We start from the raw sequence: 25,024 nt of genomic DNA, 5'->3' as shown, positions 1-25,024 counted from the left end.
TGGGGCAGAGGGAGAGCCCAACACCCATCTGACTTTGTGCCTAAGGCAGGACCAGACTTCACGACCTCCTGGTTTCTATCCTGGTACCTTAACCATTACACCAAACTGGGCCTGTGTATGAGCCATACCTCTCTCTTAATTAGCAGACTGCATCAGGATGGAATGGCAGAAGACTTGGTCTTTTGTCCCAACAATCCTGGATACAACCAGTGAATGCGCTTCACAGTGTCTAAATACATATGAACTTTTGTGACTAACATCAAGCGTTCTGTTTTTGTCCCCCTCATTCTACACATACTATCCATATCTCATTTTGCTTAACATCCTGCTGGATAGAAGAGTTCTAAAAAAACTAAATTGTTTGATCACTTGCCAAGTTCACACATTATAACTGTTTCAATCACTGTTTTTTTTTTTCAATAAGCCAGAATGATTGGCTTCAATATTATCTTGATATCTGATAACTGCTGAGCTTGAAAACATGGTTCTCCCTGCGATATTTTCAAGCTGGCCAGCTACTTAGCTGCCACTTTCACTGACAAGGTGGGTAGGAGGAATACAGGCAGGTAGGACTGTCATACAGACAGGTCCATAAAACAGCTGTGAAAAGAGGCAAATAAGGCTTCTAGGGGAGGTATGGCGAACTGAAGACAGCTCTGAGAAAGCAGAGCCGACAGTCACGGCAAAGACGAAGGAACCAGTGAATAGACCAATTCCTTGGAACCTCTCCAGGTAAGGAGAGGATGGGAAATCATCCACATGTGCTCCAGATGGCTGCTCCTCGCGAGGAGACCACAGGGCAGCGGTTTTCTGCAGGTTGAATGCCGGGAGACAACAGGATTAGCCATCTTGCTTGCAACCACAGCGGAGACTTTTAAAAGACACCAAGTTCGCAAACCTCACTTTCTAACCCCCTTCAGAAATTGCTCATTAACTACTTCTAAGATTTTAGAGAACTTCGGAATGACAAGTTGGAAAAGGCTGGGTGAGTCTGCCTTCCATCCTGAACGACAGGAAATTTTAATCATAAACTTAAGAATCTGAAATAAACAGCAAAAAGATAAATAAGGTTTTGATCTTAGAAAGTTAAGTCTGTTTATAAGGTTAGTCTGGTCTAAGGGCCCAGATAAAATTGGAATATCGAAACTTTTACAATAAGATTTTGGAATTAACAATAAAGTACAAACAGCTTCTTGCGGGAAATAGATCCTGTTTTGTTTTTTACAAGACACAACAAGGATAAGCAAGTTCATGATTTCAAAAACTGGACACTAGAGGGGACTAAAGATTTTAGGTAGAGGAAAGATATACAGGCCTGTTAGATGATGCAAAATGTTGTGAAAATAAAAATACTGGAGACTTTTGAAGAATGGAATCAGAAAATAGTAGCCACAAAATTAACAATGTCAGTAACGATGTTTGCTTCTATGAATAGACCATGTCCAAAAGATGCTATTGAAGAAATGGCAGATGTATAACAAATTTTATCTGACAAGACAGATAAAAGGATGGTATTGAAAGTGGATTTACAACCAACAGGGCAAGAGAATGACTTTAAAAAGGATGTTTCACTGGATCTACAAAAGAAACTAGCTGAGGTTTTAAAATATAAAAGGGAGATACAAATGATGTAAAAGGGAGATACAAACCAAGAGAGTGACTTGGCTAATTTTTTACTATTGGATTTACAAAAGAGGCTTGTTAAAGCCTTGAAGAGCTCTGTGCAATGGGACAAAGAAGAAATGAAGAGAAATCAAATCCTACGACAATATTTGAATGAACTAAAGATTAAGACTGTTAGAAGTAAGAAAGTTAATTCATTTATTTATTCATTCATTCATTCATTTATTTATTGAATTTGGCCACCGCCCATCTCCCTCCAAAGGAGGAACTCTGGGCAGTTTACAACAGTAAAAGCATCAGATATAATAAATACAATAAATACCAAATGCAGTATAACAATATAATATAAAACATAAATACAGTATAAAATCCAGATGGCGACGATAGCTATAATACCACTCATGTATATCTAAAGGGTCATTTTAGGGCACCAGCCATCTCCAGGATTCATTATAATATAAAGTTGGTTTATTTGATCAAGGTTAAAACAAGGTATGTTGTTACTTTGGCTACCCTTTATGGACTTTCTGTTGATACCAGGACTGAAAAGATGACGCTTTCTGGATTTATTTATAGATAAGAGATGGGATATGGGATGAAGAGATGAATGTTTGTCACTTTAGAGAGGATGAAGAGTTACAAAATTTGTTTATACTTGTTGTGATAATGGTTGGAAGTCACTTCTTTATATATTTCTTCACTCTTTCTCTATTATATCCTTACTTTTCTTACTTTTCTCTTTCTCTTTCTCCTATCTTTTTCCTTGCACTTGTTACTCCTTCTCTCTATTCTCTTTGTCTTCTTTAAGTTTAGTTTGTATTAGATTTTACTATTATAATCAAAATTCTTAATTTTGAAAAGAGAAAAGAGGCAAATAAAATTCCTACCACACAACTTTGTTTCCAGGCCTGCATCACCATGTTGGCTGTGTAAGAGGGAAAGTTCCTTCTACTGCAGGAACAATATTGGAAAGGATGCTGATAAACAAAAATGCTTTGTTTTCCACCTAGCAAGCTGGTGGAGGATCAACAGCATCTGCTGTGGGGTGGTCAAAACAGGCAAGATGGCAGACACAGCGTTGTGATGCAAGCCCCAGACACCGCTGTGTGGGATGGAGAGCCACAATGTGCCTCCTTTAGGCAAACGGCCTTTCTTCTGGAGAGCAAAACAAACCACAAAGCAACAAGCCAGGGAGGGAGGGATGGGCAGTATAATTTCGCCTTCCTTTGCCAGCTTGTTGCTTTTTTGTCACTTACGGAGCTTAGGCAGATTGCTAAAATGCAAGGCTGCCTGAAAGCATCCCACAGTCGACAAAGGCATCCATCACAGTAAACCCTCAACTGAATGAGATAATGGGGAAAAAGGTGCTTGTTAAAAACAAACATCCATTAAATTGAGGTTTTTTTAATCCATTCAATCGTGTCTGATTCTCAGAGACCGCCTGGACAAGTCCCTGCAGTTTTCTTGGCAAAGGTTTTTCAGAAGTGGTTTGCCATTGCCTCTTTCCTGGGGCTGGGAGAAGGTGACTGGCCCAAGGTCCCCCAGCTGGCTTTGTGCCTAAAGTGGGACTCGAACTCAGGGTCTCCCAGTTTCTAGCCTGGTGCCTTCACTACTGCACCAAACTGGCCCTAATAACCAAGAGGGCAAGGTTGGGGGATGCAGGCCCCTCTCTGCCCTCAGCAGTTCACACAGTGGCCCATCCCACTTGGCAGCCAGCCCATCCCCAACCTCCCCAGCCCTTTCCCTCCTTCCCTTGCCACCCCAAAGCCCCACAGGGGCAGACTCTTACACAACAGATTTAATCTATTCAGTATGAGGTGCACTAAAACAAAGTCTGTTAAAACAAAGGCTTACTGTGCAATTACAGTAAGTCCCTCCGGTGGGAGGAGATGGGTGGTGACAAGATAGATTGATTGATTGATAGACAGACAAAGTAAACATTTACCTAAATATTGAACAAGGGAGGCATGACCAGAGGACAGCAGAGTCTGCTCCAACTGGACTGTCTCTCCCCTAACGCCAACTGGTTCTCAGGAGCAGTATTTTAAACCAATACGATTTGGGGGACTGATCATTTATACATCTGTTATTGGATTTTTAAAAAATTAGGACAGCAACATGCCAAAAGTAGCATCAGGAAAAGCCGGTTTGGTATTAAGGCAGAATAATGATTTAAGGCAGAATAATGACTGCCCAGAGTCCCTCTTTTGGGAGAGATGGGCAGTAACAAAATCTGAATAATAAATAAAAATAAATAAATAAATAAATAATTCTGTTGAGAAGAAAGAAATGCTATCAAATAGAAAGTGGACAATCATCAGAAATTACCTCTGAGAAGCATTTTTTTAGGCTTTCTGGGACTTTCCCATCAACTATGTGAAGCATCCTCTCCATCTCTTCACGGGCGATGTAGCTCCCAGATTCATTAGAAAACAGGCTGAAGATATCTAAGAGAGAGGACAAAAACCATGTGCCCAGAGTGGAATAACTATTTCTGTGCAAGTCAGACTTTTGACTCAGAGCTGGTGATGCCCATTATTTCATATCATTTTAGAAACAGGGATGGTTATGCTCATAAAAAGCTCTTTAAAAAAAAAAACCTATACAGGTAGTCCTCACTTAACAACCTCAATTGGCACCAGAACTTTGGTTGCTAAGCAAAGCGGGCATTAAGCAAATCTGACCCGATTTTACAAATTTTTGCAGCAGTTGTTAAGCAAATCACATGGTTCCCCATTGATTTTGCTTGCCAGAAGCCAGCTGGGAAGATCGAAAATGGCGATCGTGCGACCATGGGACACTGCAACGGTCATAAATGCAAACTGGTTGCCAAGCGCCCAAATCATGATCATGTGACTGTGGGGATGCTGCAATGGTCGTAAGCGGGAGGACTGGTTGTAAGTCGGTTTTTCCAGCACCATCATAAGTCTGAACCATCACTAAACATATGGTTGTTAAGCGAGGACTACCTGTACCTTCTTAAAGTCATCTGATGTTTTTACTGCAAAAAGGCATGACGTTGTACATAAAATAAGTATCACAGACAATATCTAGATCCTCATTCTCAATATGGAGCTTAAATCTCCTGGAAATACATATGAGTCTTCAACCTTGAGATATTAGCACCGGAGCACTGTTGGATCAACACAAAGTAACCCCTGTGGAGTTAAACAAAATGTTCAGCCTATTGGAAGTAGCAATGTTTAAACTCGGTCAGCAGGGGCCAGATCCCAAGCCCTACTCAGATATGAAGCTTCTTGAGATTAGCTGCCTCCCAGGGTTTTTCTGAAGAGGAAATACTGGATACGCAACAAGTGATTTTCTTGGAAACTCCTCCTATTGCAAGCACTTGGTGGAAACAGATCCTGTTCCCCAACAAGCTCTTGAAACTATAGACTCCTCCAATTCTCCATGACCATGCTGTATCAGCTTTACAAGGGCTAATCGTTGTACCAAATCCGGCCCTAAATGGGATGCAGAGGAGTGATTTAGGAGGAGAAGCTGCTGAAGAAACCTCACTTTCCATGGGTTTTGAAAGATGAAAGCAGCCTTCCTCTGCTCCCTTGTTCGACTACACCTTCAAGCCCTCAACCAGATGCCAACACGCTTTGGCATGATGGGGGGCAAAGACTGTAATCCAACACCACTGAAGGCACTGGGTAGGGAAAAGGCAAGAGGGCATCTTGGATTCTTTGCACAAGCCTTAGGACCTCAAGGAACAGAATGACTCACTTGGGCATCAGAACTCCAGGCTGGTGATCATTTTCAACCAGGCTCATAACTGAAACTAAGCTGAACAATTGTGAAAGCCCCAACTGAGCTGGAACACATGTCCACACATGCCTTCGCCCCTTCCAAATATTACCAGTACTTACATTTGGCTTTCTCTTCATCTCGGCCCCTTGTCAGGAGGACTAAGCCTACTATCAGGTTATTGAAATGTAGTCCTTTCGATGTGCCACCAAAAGAACAGTATATGACCTGAAAGTAAACATGAGAAAATGTAAATCTGGGTGACCAGAGGAAGAAATTCTCTAATCCTCAGGCATGACATCTGCAGTCAAGTTGCCTTTGAAAACAAAGAAGAGAGAGCTCAGAAGTCATTCCACTGAATCTGTTTTTTTTTACCATTTAAAGAAGGATGAGAGAGGTGGGCTGCAAATCGCAGATGACCCCATTTCAAACCCTGCCTCTGCCACGAACTCACTAGGTGGGTTTCGTCAAAGAGCTTCATTTTGTAACCTGGGAAGAAGTAAGGCCAGCTTGCTTTATACGGTTGTTAGCTCATAACCTGATAAATGCACATGAAGCACTTTGGTCACTTGGAACCATTATGCAAGCGCTAACTTTTATGAGCAGTTGGCCCCAATTCAGTGGCATATGATGCTCAGCCTAGTCCTTTCTTCAGCTATGCGTACCTAGGAGTAGGACCCAACATCCATCCTTAGCTTACAAGCACGGCAGCTGTCTTCTTCCCTTGCCCACGAGCCTCTCTCACCCATTTATTCTCATCCCACATGCACAATATATCATATTACTTATTAGTTCCCCTCCAGGTTGAAGTGCAAGGTGATTATTTATAGGCCCAGCAGTCATGTGAGAAGTCACCCTGGGACAAATCTCCCTCTTCTGCTTTTAAAGTAAAAATAACATGGCCTGCCTTGGAACTCCTACCACAAGCATCAGCAATGGCGTGACCCACAGGCCCAGAAGTGCTCGAGACTTTTCTGTTGTGGCTGGAATTTATATCCACTTTTAATAACAAGGATGTTCCCAGAGTAACTGGCCCATCTGCCTTCTTCAGCCAAAAGGTTCTGGAAATCTCTAACTCTGGCAAACACAAGCCTACAAGCTATAAAATCCCTGCCCTTCTTGCAAGTTGCTCGGCTTCTCGCTGCTTGGCCAGGCAGATGCTGGGCTAAAGCAGCGCTGTCTAATTCACACGAGGCAACATCTCCTGAGCTCTCCCTGAGCCTGCAGCGAACGCTAGTCCAAACCAGCTTTCAAATTGTGGGTGAACTCTCTCCTTTCCATCCTCCTAAGACCTGAAAGAGAGGCCCTCTGGACGCTGCCTGCTCTCGGAGGCCTTCCCCTGCATCGCTCCCAGACGTGAAATGCACGCCCTGTGAGCCAGCCAGCCAGCCAGCCAGCCATCTATCTCAAGGCTGCAAGCATACCTAATATTCTTGCCTCCTATTTTCCCCAGTTTTCTCGTGTGGCACAGAGTAGTAGGCAGCAGGGTTGCAACCAAAACCCTCCCCACAACCCGAGTTCGATCCCAGCAGAAGCTGGATTCTGAGGTAGCCGGCTCAGGTCGACTCAGCCCTCCATCCTTCCGAGGTCAGCAAAATAAGTGCCCAGCTGGCTGGGGAAGGTGGTGACTGGGGAAGGCAATGGCGAACCACCCCGCTCTATAGTCTGCCAAGAAAACAGGGCGAAAGCGGCGTCCCAGCAAAGGGTCAGACATGACTCGGTGCATGCACAGGGGACCTTTCACTTTTTTTTTTTAATTTTCCCCAGAACAACAACCCTGTGAGGTGGGTTGGGCTGTGAGAGAGTGACTGGCCCAAGGTCACCCAGCTGGCTTTCATGATGGGCCACAGTCAGGGCTTTCTCAGAGGAACCACAGGACATTTGAGAGGGGAGGGGGAACACTCTCAATGGTCTTCTCAGCGACAGCTGCTGTTCTTGATCTTTCCTGTCCGCCGCAAGCCCAATGCTTGCAAACAGCTTTTACCTAACTTGTGCCCTCGAGACCTGTTAGCAATGCACAGGATTCTCAGTCTGCATGGCTTTTTAGAATTCTGGGAATTGCAGTCCCGCAATATGGAGGTGCCATGTCAGAGGAGGCTACTTTGAAAGATAGTAGAGAACAAGTGAGGCATGCAGCAAAGCATTGCAGTCATTCTGGATTCAAGCCATCCAGTGTTTCTTGACCTCAGCAACCTCAGCATGGCTGGCTGGGGAATTCTGGGAGTTGAAGTCCACGCCTCTTAAAGTTGCCGAGAAACATTGCCCTAACCCTTTCGTTCCACTTTCCTCCATGTTCATCTGCTCCCTCATCAGACTTCCAACCCTTCTTGAGCATTCCACACTCATCTTCCCATTAGGGAATTTTCAACATCATTATTCCCTGAAAGATTTCTTAGTAGATACTGGTTCCCCGTACTTGGTGATTATTTCTATCTTCTGCATGGGTGATGTTGCTTTGGGTACCAAAAACCTGCACTTTGAGAGCTGGCCTTGCTCATTAATATGTTGTGCAAGATAAAGTGTCCTCAGTATTGCAAATATAGATTAATTTCTTCTCCTGTATCCAGACTTTGAGGCTGAACTTCTAAGAAACTGCAGGAACGGCACAACAGACCTTGGCCACCATCCTGAAGTTATCGCTACAATACTGTTTTTTAAATTACCGGAATTTGAGAGCTGGAGGTGTGCAGTGTTACCTATTAGCATTTCCACAGTAACATCAATGCTTTGACTAATCTTTTGTGCAGAAATCTAGCTAAGGACCTTACTAGCAAGGCAACTACAGAGACACCTGGCTGATTTGATTAAGGCGATATTTGGAGACTACAATGAACAGGAAACTGGGGTGGGGGTGGGGGAGGTTTTTATTACTTTACAGGATTAATGTAGCTCAGCAGAGCTTTTTAACCAAGTTGAAAATGCAAGGCACTAGGCAGAAAAGAAATTAAGCCTGGTTGGCTAGGGAAACATTATCACCACAGATAACAGTACAAAATAATCCTATGTTTATTTTGGCTCCAGGAACAGCCAACATGTTCCAAAGCACCTGTCAAATTTTCCCTTCGCCTTGAAAACTGGCAAAGTGCTGCTACAAAACACGGTTCTTGTAAACCACTTCGTTCCTCGCTGAATTCAGCTTCTGTTGGTATTTCACTGGGTGGAAAGAATATCTTTGCAGATTATCAGGGATGTCTGCACATGTATTATACGATATTGCAATTTTTAAAAAGCCAAAATTTAATTGTTGAAAGGGCTTGATTCCTACCCCCTCATTTCAAACACTAATGTTAAGAGCAGAGGCAGGTTCCACCTCAAAATGGGACCGAACTGGAGAAGCCAGGGAGAGACCACCTTTCAGAACATCCCAGTCAAAACCCAAAAGGGGCCCTTCCCACAAAATAAGCCTTCCGTATTGAAATGGCAACCATCCGGGGCTTGAATCCAGCAAGTTTCCCGGACTGGTAAGTACACAAGCAGGAACTGCAGGCACAGATGTTGAAGTTTGGTCTAGTGGTTAAGGAGCTGGGCTAGAAACGAGGAGGCTGTGAGTTCTAGTCCCACCTTAGGCACGAAAGCCGGCTGGGTGACCTTGGGCCAGTCCCTCCCTCTCAGCCCAACTCACTTCACAGGGTTGCTGTTGTGGGGAAAATAGGAGGAGGAAGGAGTATTAGGTATGTTCACCGCCTTGAGTTGTTTATAAAAAAAATAATAAAGGTGGGATAGAATAGAATAGAATAGAATAGAATAGAATAGAATAGAATAGAATAGAATAGAATAGAATAGAATAGAATAGAATAGAGGGCAACATCAGCCCTCTGGACTGACAAGTAGTATTGGGCCTCTGAATCAGCTCCACAGAGCAGTGTTTCTCAACCTCAGCAACTCTAAGAAGTGTGGACTTCAACTCCCAGAATTCCCTAGCCAACATATGCTGGCTAGGGAATTCTGGGAGTTGAAGTCCACACCTCTTAAAGTTGCTGAGGTTGAGAAACACTGCCGTAGAGCATGAATCCCTGGTTCTCTTTTGGATGGGTTGGGGCTGCAACGGAGAGATTTCCCATGCTGGTTGAAATTTAGGAGGGGCTGTATGAACATAATGAGTTCAAGTCCCTGCTCAGCACAGAAATCCACTCTGAGTGTTGGAAGAAACTGAAAGGTGGGCATAAATTCAGTAATAAACAAATAAATAAAAACAGGAAGTCAAATTTAGCCAAACACATCCAGCAAATCGGAGCCCATACTTCTCTGGGTCATTCATCCATTAATGAACTGTTCTTCCTGTTGGGAAGTTCTTCCTAACGTTCAACACCAACCCTTTTTCCTGTGACTTAATGCCAATATCCTGCGCTCTGGAATGACACAGAACAGGTGTTGACCCTCTGCCTTCTCTGTGGATCAGTAAATTCCCCACAGCAGGTGTGGGAGGAGGGCTGAATGAGCCGAGGACATCTAATCTCAGTGCTTTTGCAGGCTTCCCTCGAGAGAACAGAAAGTGCTTCAGAATATAATAGGAATTCAACCTGCAGAAGATTTAAAAACAAGGAAACACCAGAGGCCCAACCGTTTTACAGATGGCCATTAAACCAGATTCAGACAGAGACCCAGCCATGCTTTGAGCACGGACGCTCATCCTTTTGTCACTGAAAAACCGCCCTGTTCTTAAAACTCGCCCTGGATTTACAGGATGACCATGGCATAGATTTAAATCTGTGTGAGTTAAGTTACTTTTGCCTCCAGCGTGCTAAGTAGTCAGAGGGGGAGAATCACATCTGCTGCCTTTAACTCCATTGTGGGAAGGAAGGGTATAAATATAATGAAACACTAATTTGAAGCTGTTTTATGCAGGGACATATCAGGTGTTCCTTCAGCACGAAACCTCCACCTCCAACTGGAAGTAACTCTCTCAAGTTACCTCCCAGCCTGGCTATCTGAAAGTCCCTTAATTTTTTTTTTTAACCCATTCAATCGTGTCCGATTCTAGGATCACACAATGTTTTTAGGGCCAGGCATCATTTTGCCTCTGGCAGTACTGCTCCAGGGAGGGGACGGGGGGGGGGCACCTCCAACAAGTAGGTGAATCCAAGACAAAAACCAAAGGTGACTGCACTGTAATGCAATTAGAATTAAATTATGTAAGTGAAACTAATCTGAGTATTCCGTAGTCCTGAATAACTCTGGTAGCAATTAGGACCACGTGATGACTTTTCGGAGGGCCCTAACCACCACGTCCACAGCTAAGGGAGACACATACCGATGCTGCTCATCATTCGATCTTATTCTCTGCCAGACCTGAGCGTGAGCATATAATCAGGAGCCCTGCTTTTCTGCCGCAGATGAGACCACCTCCAAAGCCTAGGGACACAGACAAGGACTGAGCCTTGAAACGGGTAAGCATTAACATTTCCAAGGCCAACAAGATGTGTTTCCTCCTCAATTCTTCACAGTCATTTTTTAGTACCTCAACACCTGAAAAATCCGGGAGACAATTCCACGCAAGCAAAGCACTGGCAGCGCAAGTTCTACTGAGGCAGCCCTGCCCTCTCTCAGAGGAATAATCAGTTTGAGGAGGCTCAACTAAGCCAAAACGAATGCAACTCCCATTGCGAGCGGCATTCCGGCCCCCCACCCTATGTGCGTTGTGTGTGTGTGGAATGCAAAGCCAGGGGTGACACAGAAAAAGGACTGCAGCACAAAAGACCGTGAGCTATGATTCCACAGGTCATGAACGCAAAGAATGGTCATGCGCCGGAAACTCATTAGCCCGAAATGTCCCTTGGCAGGGGCCAGACCACACTGTGGAACAGAATCTTTGCAAGAGACTTCCAAGCATGCAGACTCAGACATCGTGTGACCACTCGGACAGTCATTCTACTGTCACTCCTGGGTGTGGTGGTTTTGGTCTCCTTTGAGGATGCACGCATAGAAAGCACTTCTGACAGTCCCCGTGACATCAAGAGGGGTCAGTGGTCCAGCCTCTTCGCACTTCCTTCCCTTTCCAATGTGGAGACTTCTGAGGAGCATCAAAGATTCATTCATGTGGCTTTCCACACATGTCACAGATGTGTCTTCTGACATGCTAATCTTCCTGTATGGGGCAGGAGTGGAAGCAAGTCCTAAGGTTGCAGCATCTTCTCACTCCATGAGAAGTGGTACTTGATGGAAAGAGGGCATACCAAGAACCCTAAGAGGCATCATTTTCTTACTTCTTGCATTTCCAAAGCCAGTTATCACTGGTGGAGTGTGTTATTTGTCTGCTGTGGTGCACAGGTTGCTTTATTTTCTTGGCTACCCTACTAAATCACTGTTTCATGTTTTCTTTTCTGCTGCTATCACATTAATGAGTTTTTAAGCCACCTTAGATGGATCAATACCAAATGGACGTCACAAACAGTAGAAACAAAAGGATTGAGCTGAAACACTAAGGCAAGAACCTAGAATTTTCCATACCCTGGCAATTGTATCATAGCTCTAAACTCCATCCCCCCTGATGTAAAGTTCTGTAAATCTACAGCTCACCCTATTCGCAAAACTCACTGTCAAAGAAGCCCTCTTTCTCCATGTCAGAATGCCTAAGATGGGATTCAGGTACTTGAGGCATACCCGGCCAGGCCACATTAAAGTGAACAAGGGGCCTCTTGAACCGGTAGCCCAGGTTTTGCAGACATGCACCTTCACATATTACAGTCCGCACCTTGCTTGGTCCACCCCCTGAACAACACAGGGGGTGTTGAGTGAAGTACAGAGGGCAACCGAAAGCCACTTTCAACACTAAGCTGGCTGTTGCGGCATTTTTAAATGTTGCACAGCTGACTCCTCTTTATAATACTCAACACCTTCTATTAATATTTCTCTGTGCCAGAGAAGGAAACACCGACGCCTTCCAAACATATCTGCTTATGTTGCAATCAATGGTGGCGGCCGCATTTACAGGGAAGGAAGGAAAAGCTTCCTGTTGTGGAGCTGATGCACCCCCTTGAAGTGGTATTTACCAAGCTGTGAGTCAGCGCATCCTTGTGTGGTTTGCGAAGTTAAATGGCTAGCCAAGGATGAGGCTGCCTGCTGCTTCCTGTACTTCATTCCACTTTTCACCTTACTTATTTCCAAGCACCCTCCACTAGGAGTGGGTCTCTACCTCAGCTGCAACTAAAGGAGAGTCCCAAAAGAGCTTCCTACGTGTGGAAACTTTCTGCCACGTGCTTAATCTCCTTCCAACAGTTTCACAACATTGCTCCATCAGCCACAATTAGGTGATTCAGCGGCTCCTCAAGTGGAATTCAGTGTCCTCAGAGAAAGGTGGCCTGGGACAGAGGAAAAACTCATCTGGAGACGGGGAATTCTTCCCCTAAACCCTTTAGAAACAAAAGCTGCTCTGAGAAAAAGAAAAATGTGTTCCTGGTATCGGAGATTTGAGGAAATGCTGCCTTGAAAGGGTGGGGCAAATACGCCGAACCAAGCACAAATGAGAACGACAGCCAAGCCTACCCAAGGCCGCACGGGACATGCACGTAAAACACATCTAGTATCTAATTTTAGCACCCGGATTGTTTGCACTGACTCGGTGCATCTGCTCCCGTGGAGCAGGAAGGGAGGCCAGCTGAGCTCAGTGACTCTGCTTTGAGTGGGGCTCAGCTTTCAGAGGGGTTAGGGCAAGCGCGGCAGTCCACCCGCCAGGTTCCTCCCTTCGCTAGCAAAGGATGCATGCTGATCTATAACCATACAGCGCTATTTACACCGATTAAGATATTTAATAGTATTAAATGTCTACTTCATTCGGGTGTGAAAGATCATTCGATTCCAAGGGGGAAGTGATTCTCTATGTCAGGGTTTCTCCACCAGGGTTCCGTGGCACCCTAGGGTTCCGTGAGGGATCACGAGGGGTTCCCTGGGAGATCACGATTTATTTAAACAATTATTTCAAATCCGGGCAACTTCACATTAAGGAGGTAAGTTTCATTCTTTTTTTTGAGTTTAAGAACACTGCGAATGCATATCTACAGGCCGACCTATGAAACCAATATAGTAATATTGTAACTTCTGGCCTATATTTGAGCCTGGATGTGCAGGGGTTCGCCGAGGCCTGAAAAATATGCCAAGGGTTCCTCCAGGGTCAAAAGGCCGAGAAAGGCTGCTCTATGTACTATACTGAAGTCAGTTTAGCTGCTGCAGCAAAGATCCCAGATTCTGTCTCCAACTTATGCACATCGATTTATGGTAATTAGCTTCCAGAGTAAAAACCCAGCAACTACTCAGACACAGAACTGTAGAATCTTGTATTTATTTATTTCTCGCGATTTGCAGAACAATAAGTATAGTTACATGAGCAAGGATGCTGAGAGGACCATAAAAGCAACAAAAAAAACCCCCAATACTTCATTTTCTAATGCTTTCAGCCCCTATCTGGCAATATCAATCTGCGCATTTTTCAAAACCCGTCTCCAAATCGTGAGGTCTACAAATTTAATTGGGCCTACAAAAGTTCAGTGCCTAAGCCAGATACCAGAACCAGTGTGCAACCAATGATTATATACCTTCCCCCCAACCCACCAATTCGTACATTACACTCATATGTGGGCTCCCTCTTCAAATCTTTACCTCTGGACACGTACACAATAGCATCTGCAAGAAATGCTGGCAGATTTATCAATAATTGTTTCTGCAGTGACAGAAAAAAATCATTAGTCCATTTTACCAGAAATAAATAGGTCACATCTAGACCCGAATTCACTTAATGGGAGATGCCTAGACACTTAATCATTCATACCCAAAAAATCAATACTTGCATGTATCACGCACACCCCCCAACACTGAAACAGCTTTCAAAATTACACAGTACAAGCTTTTAACTTTTTTCAGAGCCTTTTCCTTAACACTGCCCATTCTGTCAAGTTCTTCTCCAGGACCATGAGGGACAGCAAGTTGTTTTAGATTCTAACACAATTGTAGAGACTGCATTCATTTTGTTGTAGGCTTGAAATAATTTTTGAAGCTTGCTCAGACACTTCTGTAAATGGAAGGGAGGGAAGCGCGACACAAGGACTCTGCATCATCAGAAAAAGAAAAATAGGTGTTTTGATCCAGGACTTAACTCTACATAGCATGGATTAGAATGTGGTTCTGGTAAATCGTTAATCAACCATTTGCCTTTCCAGGGAATTATTTTAACCAAAGGAATGAAGGTGCCAGCATTGTTTGACAACTGTCCCTCACTGGAGCCTTTTATGTCTTGGAGGTGTGTGAGGTGGGGGGAGATGGGGACAGGGCCCTCCCAACTTGGCTCTAGGGCTAAAATTGCACTTTTTCCTTCCTGCTACATTCAACCACCAAGAGAAAAAAAGAATTCTCTCAACAGGAACAGAATTAGAGGACTGGAGAGGTGGAAACAGCTGTGCTCCCTTGTCTGTCTTTAGTGGGATGTTCCCAAAAATGGGAGCTAGCCAGAATTGGGGGGGGGGGGGGTTGAAGAGAGACTGTGACAGGCAAGTGGCTCGATCAGCAAGTTACCAGGTGCCACAATACCTATTTTAAAAGCCTCCCACTGCCTCTAGCCATTTTTCCTATTTGGAGCCCTCAGGCAGGTATGGGCAAAAACAGTACATGACGATCTTCAGCCGTCCTAAACTTTTAAGACTGCAAAGCCATCGTCCTTCTGTCCTGGGAGGGAAAAGTATTTCAAGCAGAACATGTGGATGGGACCTGCCTTGTCGATGGGATGGGATGGGATGGGGCGGGGCCTTGGCTGGGCTTCTCAACCCAGCTCAGCAGCCGAGGGCAGGCCCAGTTCAATGGGTTCAACGAAAGCAATACAAGTGGGAAAGACCCAAGACCGCAGAGAAAAACTACAAGTTAGAGCAGGCAGGACTCTTAGATGATCAGCAGGATTTATAGGCAGGGTTATATTATTTGTCCTGCTATTTCTGAAAACACACATAGGTGCTGAGATCAGCCATTGACATGAGTGCAAAACGGGTCCTTAACTTGCCTCTTCTTTCTCCTACAATTCATACGGCTAATCTGCACCTCCGCCTCAATTCCCTTAGGTGATAGGAAGTGTTCAGGAGCCATCCAAGCTCTGTCCCCGACTCTGGGAAGGGAATTCTGTTGGTATCGCAGGACGAGGTTTCAGCAGATGTTATGGTTACACTGTCAGGTATACTTTCCTGGCCAAAAGGAAAGGTGTGTGGGTTTTTAAACGTCTGTACGTGTATTTTTAAGCACGCTGAACTCTGCGCACAACGCCGTAAAGTAAATTGATTTGCAATTCGAGATTTCAGGGGAAGGGTTAACTGTGGAAGATTTAACTGGGAAACAACCCAGTTTACATACTTCTGCCTGCTGCATCAGCAACCATGCCTAGCTAGGATTGCTAGGGTAATAATACATACGGCCAAATGAGCCACGGGCAGACGTTTCTTCAGTCCTAGAGGTTTATTTGAAAGCAGAATGGAACAACCTTCCCACAAGTATGGACCAAACCTGCCCCAAAACTGATAGACTGCTAACACAGCGAACAATCCTCTCAGGCAGTGGTTCTTAAACGTTTGGTCTCAGGACCCCTTCACATTCTTAAAAATGACCAAAGGTCCCAAACAGCTTTGGTTTATGTAGATTATTTATCTATCGATATTTACTGTATTAGAAATAAAAACTGAGAAATTTTAAAATATTTATCTATTTATCTATCGACGCGGACCCCCCTGAAAGGGTCTCAGGGACCCCCAAGGGACTTCAGACCACACTTTGACAACCGCTGCTCTAAAGGCAAGATTTTTTTTAAAAAGATAGTTTTGCCATCAGGACCCATATTGGATCATAGGAAGAAAGATGCTCGAGATTAACGGTTCATCCAGTTCTGTGCTGCGGACAAGCAGCACCTTCGTGAATCAACAGTGCTGGGCAGGATGATCTGTGACAATCTGATTCGTCTTCTAAAACACGGTGAAGCAAGCGCCTTTATTAACAATTCTCTAGCCAGGCTTCTGAGCTTCTGACACAGCTGTTGGAAACTCTTGCACGCTGGCACTGAAAATATGTAGGGATTAATGTAAAATCCCAAACAAAAAAGAGACAAGACAAAAGGCTTCCATTCAGATGGCACACTTTGAAATAATCAAGCGCTCTTCCCTAAAAAATGAGTGACTTTTCTGCTCCAGCAGGACAATGAGGAGAAAGAAATGGAAGGCAAGCTGTCTAGGGGTAAAAAAAAAAAACCACACACACACACACAGGAAAGTTTGTTGCATCCAAGCACTTTTCCTCCATTGTTAAGTTTTCAAGGTACGACAGTTATGCCCAAGCTTCAAAAACAGGCTGGACAAAGCTAGAATGGGTAAATAAGGCAGACATTCCACAGGTATGCACTACATCCAGCATGGAAATACAGCTGGAAGGCTACTCATGTCACTGGATGGCTGTGGGATCTAAGCTAATTTGCGTGTTCTTCATTCCAATGCCTTACTCTTCATTTGCTCTCTATAGTTAATCAGGTTTTTCTTCATTAATTTCCCCTTATTCCTGTTCCCTTCACTTAATTCTCCACCCTCCTTCTCAGGTTTCTGCTGTACCATATTTCTCTGATAAAGCAGCCAATTATTTCTAATTTCTCCTCTGCTGTCTCCTGTTATATAGTGTCAGTCCCACTAGATAGACCAGACCAGGAAATCAACTCCACAGGAAGGCTAAAACTAGTTTTACTGAGATTGGCTATAATAACAGAATCTTATGAGTCTCGTTGTGCTGGACCACCTCCTCTTCCTCCTTCTCATACTTCAGTGATTTAAGGAGGAGTCTGCCTGAGCAGTTTCTTTATTTGTCTCATTATTTTGGACTTAATGTTTCAGCCCCTTTTGCCTAGGTTATGGTTCTCGCATATTTCCATGGAGGTCATTTTCCTTACTCTCTACATACAGATAGCAGATGTTCTAATTGGGTCAGCCTTTGGAGATGACTCAGAACCTGCCACTGGTCCAGAGTACAGCAGCCAGTAGCCAGACTGCTGGTAGGACAGCCCCACCACTGCAGAATAACACCAATGCTGAGGTCACTACAGTGGTTACTGATAAGCCGCTAGGCTAATTCAAAGTGCTGGACATTACGTACAAGATTTATTATTTTTTTTCTATTCCACCTTTATTATTTTTACAAATAACTCAAGGTGGAAAACATACCTAATACTGTGGAGTCCCTGGTGCTCTCTGAGCCTTGTTGTTTTCTTGCAGACGTTTCATTGCCAGACTAGGCAACATCTTCAGTGCAAAGAGGGAGTGGGCCTTGCTCTCAGCTTATATACCGTGGTTTGCCCTGCTTGTGTTGGTGGGGGTATTGTTCTCTCCTTGGGAGTTCCTTGATTGGGCTGTTGTTTGCTGCTTGGTTGATTGCCTGAGTTGATAGTTCCTTGATTAGGGTGTATTGTGCTGTTTGATGGCTCATCTGGTGTTAATCCTAGTGTTGATTTTTGCATATCTGGGGGTGTTGATTGCTGGCCAGGGAGTGTCCTGGTCTTTTGGCTTTTCTATTGTCCCTTTTGAATGGTATGTAAATGTGGTTTACCTCTATGTGTCTGTTGATGGCTGCTTGGTCTGAGTGCCAGGCTTCCAGGAATTCCCTGGCATTTTTGGATTTGGCTTGGTTTAGGATGCTCACCATTTCCCACTTGAAACTGTGGTTGAGCCTGTCCATGTGTTGTGCGATTAAGGAGTTCTCATCGTGTCTTCTGACTGCTAGCTGGTGTTCGTGGATGCGCTCTGCTAGTCTTCTGCCTGTCTGTCCTACATAATGGCTGTTACAGTCTTTGCACTGTATGTTGTAAATAACTCCTGTTTTTCCTTCTTGGGCTACTGGGTCTTTTGGGTTATTTAATATGTTTTGAAGAGTTTTAGTTGGTTTATGTGCTACGGTGATGCCATGTGGTTGTAACAGTCTGTTGGTGGTTTCTGAGATGTTTCTGATGTATGGCATTGTTATTCTTTTCATAGCTTCTATTGGTTGGGTTGTAGTGGGTTGAGTGGTGAGGCGGTTGAGCGGGTATCCTTAACATCCTTAATCTCACAACATATTGACAGACTCAACCATAGTTTCAACTGGGAAACTGTGAGCATCCTAGATGCCAAAAGACCAGGACACTCCCTTGCCAGCAATCAACACCCAGATATGCAAAAATCAACACTAGGATTAACACCAGATGAACCATCAAACAGTCCAATACACCCTAATCAAGGAACTATTAATCCAGTCAATCAACTCAGCAGCAAACAACAGCCCAATCAAGGAACTCCCAAGGAGAGAACAATACCCCCACCAACACAAGCAGGGCAAGCCACAGTATATAAACTGACAACAAGGCCCACTCCCTCTTTGCACTGAAGATGTTGCCTAGTCTGGCTATGAAACCTCTGCAAGAAAACAACAAGGCTCAGAGAGCACCAAAGACTCCACAGTTCAACCCTGAGCTACAAATATTCACTTCAACTGATACCTAATACTCCTTCCTCCTCCTATTTTCCCCACAACAACAACCTGATGAGGTGAGTTTGGCTGAGAGAGAGGGACTGGCCAAAGGTCACCCAGCTGACTTTCATGCCTAAGGCAGGACTAGAACTCTCAGTCTCCTGGTTTCTACCCCAGCGCCTTAATCGCTAGACCAGACTGGCTCTCTGCATGGCACAGCACCTAGTTACAATAGATGTTGACTTGCTAGAGTTGACTCTGCCAGGCTGGTCCAAACATCATGAGAAGGTCTGCTGAGTATTCCACCTCTCTGGGAAGTACAGGTGGCAGACCTTTCTGGGGTGGTCTTTATGCTCTGGAGCATGCTTCCTCCAGAGGTATATGGGGCACCCTGCCTGTATTTTGCAAGGCAGTGAAACCATATCTTTTCCACTGTATTTAGCTCTAAGTTGACAGATTATGGGTGCTTATTTTATTTGATTTTAACATTATCATTGAGAGTTTCTTTCACTCTTCACTGTCTGCCCTTGTTGCTTTGTTGTACACTGGCCAGAATCTCCTAACTGGGGTGGGATACAATTATTGTAAAATAAATAAACAATACATAAATCCTAGACATCAATAAAGAACCTTCACTAACCATGCCATGCCAAATGTTCAGCCAAGGTCAAGACAGCCAAAAGGGAAGCCAGAAGAAGCCTGGCAGATTCTTATAAAACCAACACTTCAGTAGGTAAGAAGCCTGGACCTCATTCTTTCAAAGATCTGGTCAATAACCCAACCATTTATTTCCTGTTCTTTCTAGCAGCTCAACAAGAACATAATCTCATCTCCTTCCTTCATGATGGCTGCAGAATTAGCAACAAAAGACCACCATTCCTGCCACTGTTTTTGGGAATCCCAATTTTGTTTAACGTCCTGAATAGGAAATTACTTCCATGCAGCCACAGAGAGTAGCAAAGGGCATGTTTTAAGGAGGGCCAGGACATATTGAATGATGATAACACCAGTAGAGCTGTGACCAAAATGACACACAGGATACTGAAGTTTAGACTGAGTGACTATATGCCATCAAGCTGGTGTCAACTCTTAGTGACCACAAAGATAGACCTTCTCCAGTATGATCTGTCCCCAACCTGGCCATTTAGAACGTATCTTCAAATCCACTACAGCCATAAACCTGGAGGACTTAACATTCCCCAGCACAAGCTGAGCATATAGGAAAGTTTATCCATCCTGACTGATATTGAAAAGCTTCTCTGACAGTGAGATAATGCAAAACAGGTTCCCAAAAGAACAAAACACGTAAGGTTATAATTGACCCATGACACTTAAAAAAAAAGATAAGCAACAAGCTTGCATGAGATCACATTCTTGAAATATCCTGTCAAGTAGCAGGTAAAGAACTAACAGTTCAATCAAATGTAAGCTTTGCCAGTCACATAGTGCTCCCTGCAGCCAAGACAGAAAAGGCCAGGTAAAGGATCAACTCATATTCTCTTTGCTGTGCCAGCAAAGAAAATCCAGGGCAAAGCTGACCCAGTTAGGCAACAATCCTTTGTAGCAACCTTCTCCAGAGATCTGAACTTACTGGTTCGACTAACATCAGAGCCCACCTGTGACCTGCGTAGGTGGCAATAAGTCTAATGAATACTTCCATTCAGCCATATTGCCAGTTGGTAGGCAAACATGGATGATAAATTACTTTTTTAAAAGCAGGCCAGGAGATCTATTTTGTCCTTGAGCTACTCAACTCTGCAAAATGCCTAGCACCATCAAAAGAAGGGGGGCTGCGTTGACCCTGTGGAGACAAACCCCAACAACTCCTTCTTGAAATATTTCTTCACTTAATGGTGTTGACTTGAAATTTTTTAAAACACTGATTTCTGCACTGGGGGGGGGGGCAGGAGACGGAGGGTGGGGGGAGAAATTACCTCTGCAACTTTTGGCGGAACTCCATCTCCAAGAACTTCCCTAATGAAGCATTGTTGGCTCATGTAACACGAGAGTCCGCAGGTCCTCTTGAAGGCATCTTTCAGCCGTTTTAGCTCTACATCCGTCACTGTATTGAACAGAAGAAAACACAGAGAGAAGGGGAGGAATTAGGCACATTTATTTTAAACAAGGGATTTGCACAGAAAAAAATAGCGCTTTTTTGTCTGCTGGAACTGAATAATCCCCACCTACTATGCAGGGCTTAACCAGTGTAATATGATGTTCTCTGATGCTCCTATAGTCCAGTAAAAGGTCCTCTGCCCCTTGAAGATGAGACAGCACTCTCTACAACGGGATGCACACATCACTACTAGATAGTGCCTTTTTTTTAATCCGTTCAATCGTGTCCGATTCTCGGAGACTGCCTGGACGAGTCCCTGCAGTTTTCTTGGCAAGTTTTTTCAGAAGTGGTTTGCCATTGCCTCCTTCCTGGGGCTGAGAGAGAGGGACTGGCCCAAGGTCACCCAGCTGGCTTGTACCTAAGGTGGGACTAGAACTCACAGTCTCCCGGTTTCTAGCCTGGTCCCCTAACCACTATACCAAACTGGCTCTCAAGATAGTGCCTAGCAGCCTCCATATTAAATAATTATTTATCTATTTTTATTCACATTTTAAAAAATCCAAATGGCTAAAACCATGAGTTCTCACCTGAGATCTTAGATTTCTTCCTCATTTTAGAAAAAACATTACTTTTTTGCTTTTGCTCTCTGTGCCAAAAAACAATGGTCTCCACCCACATAAAAGATTACTGACCCCTGGACTCTGCTGGAGCCTCATCTCGCTCTGCTCAAGAGCACTGAGCTCCAGTAGCCACCATTCAGTTGCCATCCCAGTTTCCTCCAATGTCTGAGACCTTGTATTATTTACAGGATTGCAGTTGCTAGTGGAAACCGCTCTTTTGGGGAGATGCCCACTTACAGAATCACAGAAGTAGGAGTCACCAAAGTTATTGAGTTCACTCCCCTGTTCAGGGCTGGAATCCAAACTAAAGCATCGGCAGATAGTTGTCCAGCCTCCATTCAATGCATCCACCATTCTCTGAGTCATTGGCTCTACCATCAAACTGGTCTTACTATCAGGAAGTTGTTTCCACCTGCTGGAATCTGCCTTCCTGCAGCTAACTCCATTATTCTGTGTCATCAACTATGCAATGAAAGAGAACAAATCTTCACCTCCATCTAGGTGTTTCACTTCAGGTGTTTGAAAAACATGAATGACCCTCTGCCCTCATGGCTATCTTTCCTCAGGGTTTAACATTCCCACTTCCCCTGCCTCTCCCTTCTCACAAGCCTTAGTTTTGAGTCCCTTGATCATCCTCATGGCTCTTCTTTGCTCCTGTCTTGAATCCTTCTTATTTGCCCCACCCTGTCCAAAACTGATTCAGCATGAGGGCACTGTGGTACTGGACACTGGACAGAAAGCTGACACTCACAGAAGCTCCGCACTCCTTAACAATTCAAAAAGGAAAAAAGAGTGGGCGTGTGTTACAAGGTAAACTCAACCCCCTGTCCATCTTAGAGACTGCATTCTACCTATGAGGTGACCACCTTTAAACACACTGCTGGACCCTCCTCAAAACTCTGAATGAAGAGATGTGGGAATACTTTACTGTTATTTATTCCCAGCATAGTCCTTCACCTCCAGCCCAGTATGCATTTTCATATGATGTACGTAATTGATAGCACCAAATGAATTTTTTCTCCTTACAGAACTTTCCTGTTTACAACCCAGCATTTCAAAAACTGCCTGGCACTTTCTCGGGATTTTGAACTGAGTAGATGGACAGAGGAATAAAAAACAATTTAAAAAAACAGAATACTAATTTTTCAGTTTCATGGCTAAAACATTTACTCTGCTGCTCTCAAATCTATAGTCACTTTGTTCATTGTATGAATTTGGAACAAAGGAATTCTCAACTGTGAGAAGAAGGGAATGCTTCTAGATTCCCATTTTTCTTGGATACACAACAATAATACCCCAAAATAAACACCTTCTGGGCTGCCATTGTTATTATCCTTGCTGAGCCACTGAAGGAAAAAGAGTTGTAACCAAGATACTTGACAACCATTATCAGCTACACAAAGCACAGTTGGAATCGTGTTGATGAGGAGGGGAAAGGACAATCTAAGTCAGGGAGAACCATCCGCTGAGGCCAGGTGGGTCTGATATGCCCCATGGTTTATCCTGGTGAGAAACTGTGAGATATTGTGCTAATACCAGGGAGGTCTTAACAAACCACAGCCATAAGAACAGTTAGCCAAAGATGGAGTCTGTGCCACACATCAGGGCAACCAAGTTCTCCTGCAAAATCTAAGAATGTCTTTGCCCATCACTGGGAGGTCTGCATTAGCAAATGAATCTGAATCAAAAGGTCAATCAGCAAGTTAATTTCAAGAGGGATTTCTCTCTCAAATGGATCCTACCTGGTAATTTAAGACGTTCAGCTAAAGTTCTTGAGATGCTTTACCCCCAGAAAATAAGAGAAGGGTTATTGGACAGAGGGGCTTTTCAGTGGGTGCCACTGAAAGTATAGGATCCTTCCCCTAAAAATTTTGCATGGAATCAATGCATCATTGCTTGGGGGCCATCTTGTTCTCTCAAGTTCTTAATGGCATTTGATCTGCCACTAAGGATACGGGAGTCCATTTTAGTGGCCACTCTAAAAATGAGAGGGATGTGCTGAACTAGTAGCTAGCTGGGTTGCAGAAATAATTCCAAACACATGACAGCAAAGCAGTGTGAATTGAATGACTGAGGATAAATATATCTCACTGAAAACGCACAAAAGAATGATCAGTTGGCTTTATTGTTTAGCTAACTCTTAACTGTTACCCTTCTAACGAAGGCTCTTGTTTTATTATTATTTATGTTTTGTAGGATTTCTTTAAATCAAACCCAGTATGTAGTGGTTTCAATAAGGAGGAACAATGGTTTAGACCAGTGTTGCTCAACCTTGGTGGCTTGAAGATGTATGACTTCAACTCCCAGAATTCCCCAGCTCGCTTCCACACATCTTCAAGCCGCCAAGGTTGAGAAATACTGGTATAGACATTGGAAGTACACATTACAGCTGTTACTGCACTGACAAAACTAACTCTGTTTTTCAACTCTCCTCCTATCAATCCACAGCATTTGTCCATGGAGTTTGATATTGTCTACACCAGTGTTTCTCAACCTTGTCAACTTTATGATGTGTGGACTTCAATGCCCATAATCCCCCACCAAGCATGAATTCTGGGCGCTGAAGTCCACACATCATGAAGTTGCCGTGGTTGAGAAACACTGGTCTACACTGATCAACAGGAGTTCACTGGGATTTTCCAGAGCCTTTGTCAGCCCCAACCAGAGGCGCCACCACAGAATGACCCTGGAGTATTCTTTATGCTAGGTATGTGTATGTGGGTCCGGATACTAATGAATATTGATTTTTAAGAATACATAGGGTACTGCCCTATATTGTAAGCCACTGGTCCCACTATATTGCTAACACTCACTGGCAGCAGCTCTCCAAGATCTCAGAAAGAAAGCTTTCCTTCTTCAACTGGAGATGCTGGGGACACAACCAGGGCTGCTCCAGATGCAAAACGTGTATATCAACACTGAACCCCATTCTTGCAAGCAACTATCAATGTCATCTGAGAGGGATTTACATGGCAATTTCACATCATACATTTAGGTGTCTGAGCATTGTGAAGGAGAGAAAAGGGACGAGATCAAGCAATGGGCAACTTGGGTCAGATCAAGGGCCACAGCTGGCTTTTGAATAAGAAGCTGGGGGACATCACTCTGGAAAGCAAGCAGAGGGAAAAAGTGGGGCAAATCAGGACAATAATGGCATTGGAAATAATTTAATTAAAATTAAATTAGTTACAGTTAACTATTATTCCCTGTGTGTGTTTAATAATTTATTGTCCCATTGATTTTCCTGAGACATGTCATGATTAGCTCCTTTGATTACACATGCTGCCCATCAACACTCTCTCCAAGAGCTGAATCAGGAGGATTCTTTTTAAATACATACCAGGGAGCATAGCAGCAGCAAATGCTTCAGACCCAGCAACTACTGTCTGGCAGTAGACACACTTATGAAAATTATATGCACACTGTACCTAGTTCATAAGCTTGAAAAATACGATCAGCCGTTTCTCCTGCAACTCATTGTATCTTTGTGATATTGCCTTTCAGTGAGGAATGAGTTGTACGGCCCTTA

The 25,024-nt window shown here is 43.9% G+C and overlaps 1 protein-coding gene across 3 annotated transcripts in view; it reads right to left on the bottom strand.

Moving 5' to 3' along the window:
- USP32 (ubiquitin specific peptidase 32) overlaps nucleotides 1-25,024 on the bottom strand; it is a 162,619-nt gene that overhangs the window by 90,169 nt on the left and 47,426 nt on the right. For all 3 annotated transcript variants that reach the window (XM_063296595.1, XM_063296601.1, XM_063296607.1), the window contains exons 2-4: nucleotides 20,754-20,881; nucleotides 5,499-5,604; nucleotides 3,952-4,070 (exon numbers count right to left, since the gene is read on the bottom strand). In XM_063296595.1, coding sequence (XP_063152665.1) covers nucleotides 3,952-4,070; nucleotides 5,499-5,604; nucleotides 20,754-20,881 — 353 coding nt within the window. The remainder of the gene's footprint in view (nucleotides 1-3,951; nucleotides 4,071-5,498; nucleotides 5,605-20,753; nucleotides 20,882-25,024) is intronic.

The sequence above is a fragment of the Candoia aspera genome, chromosome 1, assembly GCF_035149785.1.
Source record: "Candoia aspera isolate rCanAsp1 chromosome 1, rCanAsp1.hap2, whole genome shotgun sequence".
Lineage (NCBI taxonomy): Eukaryota > Metazoa > Chordata > Lepidosauria > Squamata > Boidae > Candoia > Candoia aspera.
The sequence above is the reverse complement of the archived record's forward strand: the minus strand, read 5'-3'. Positions and strand labels throughout refer to the sequence as shown.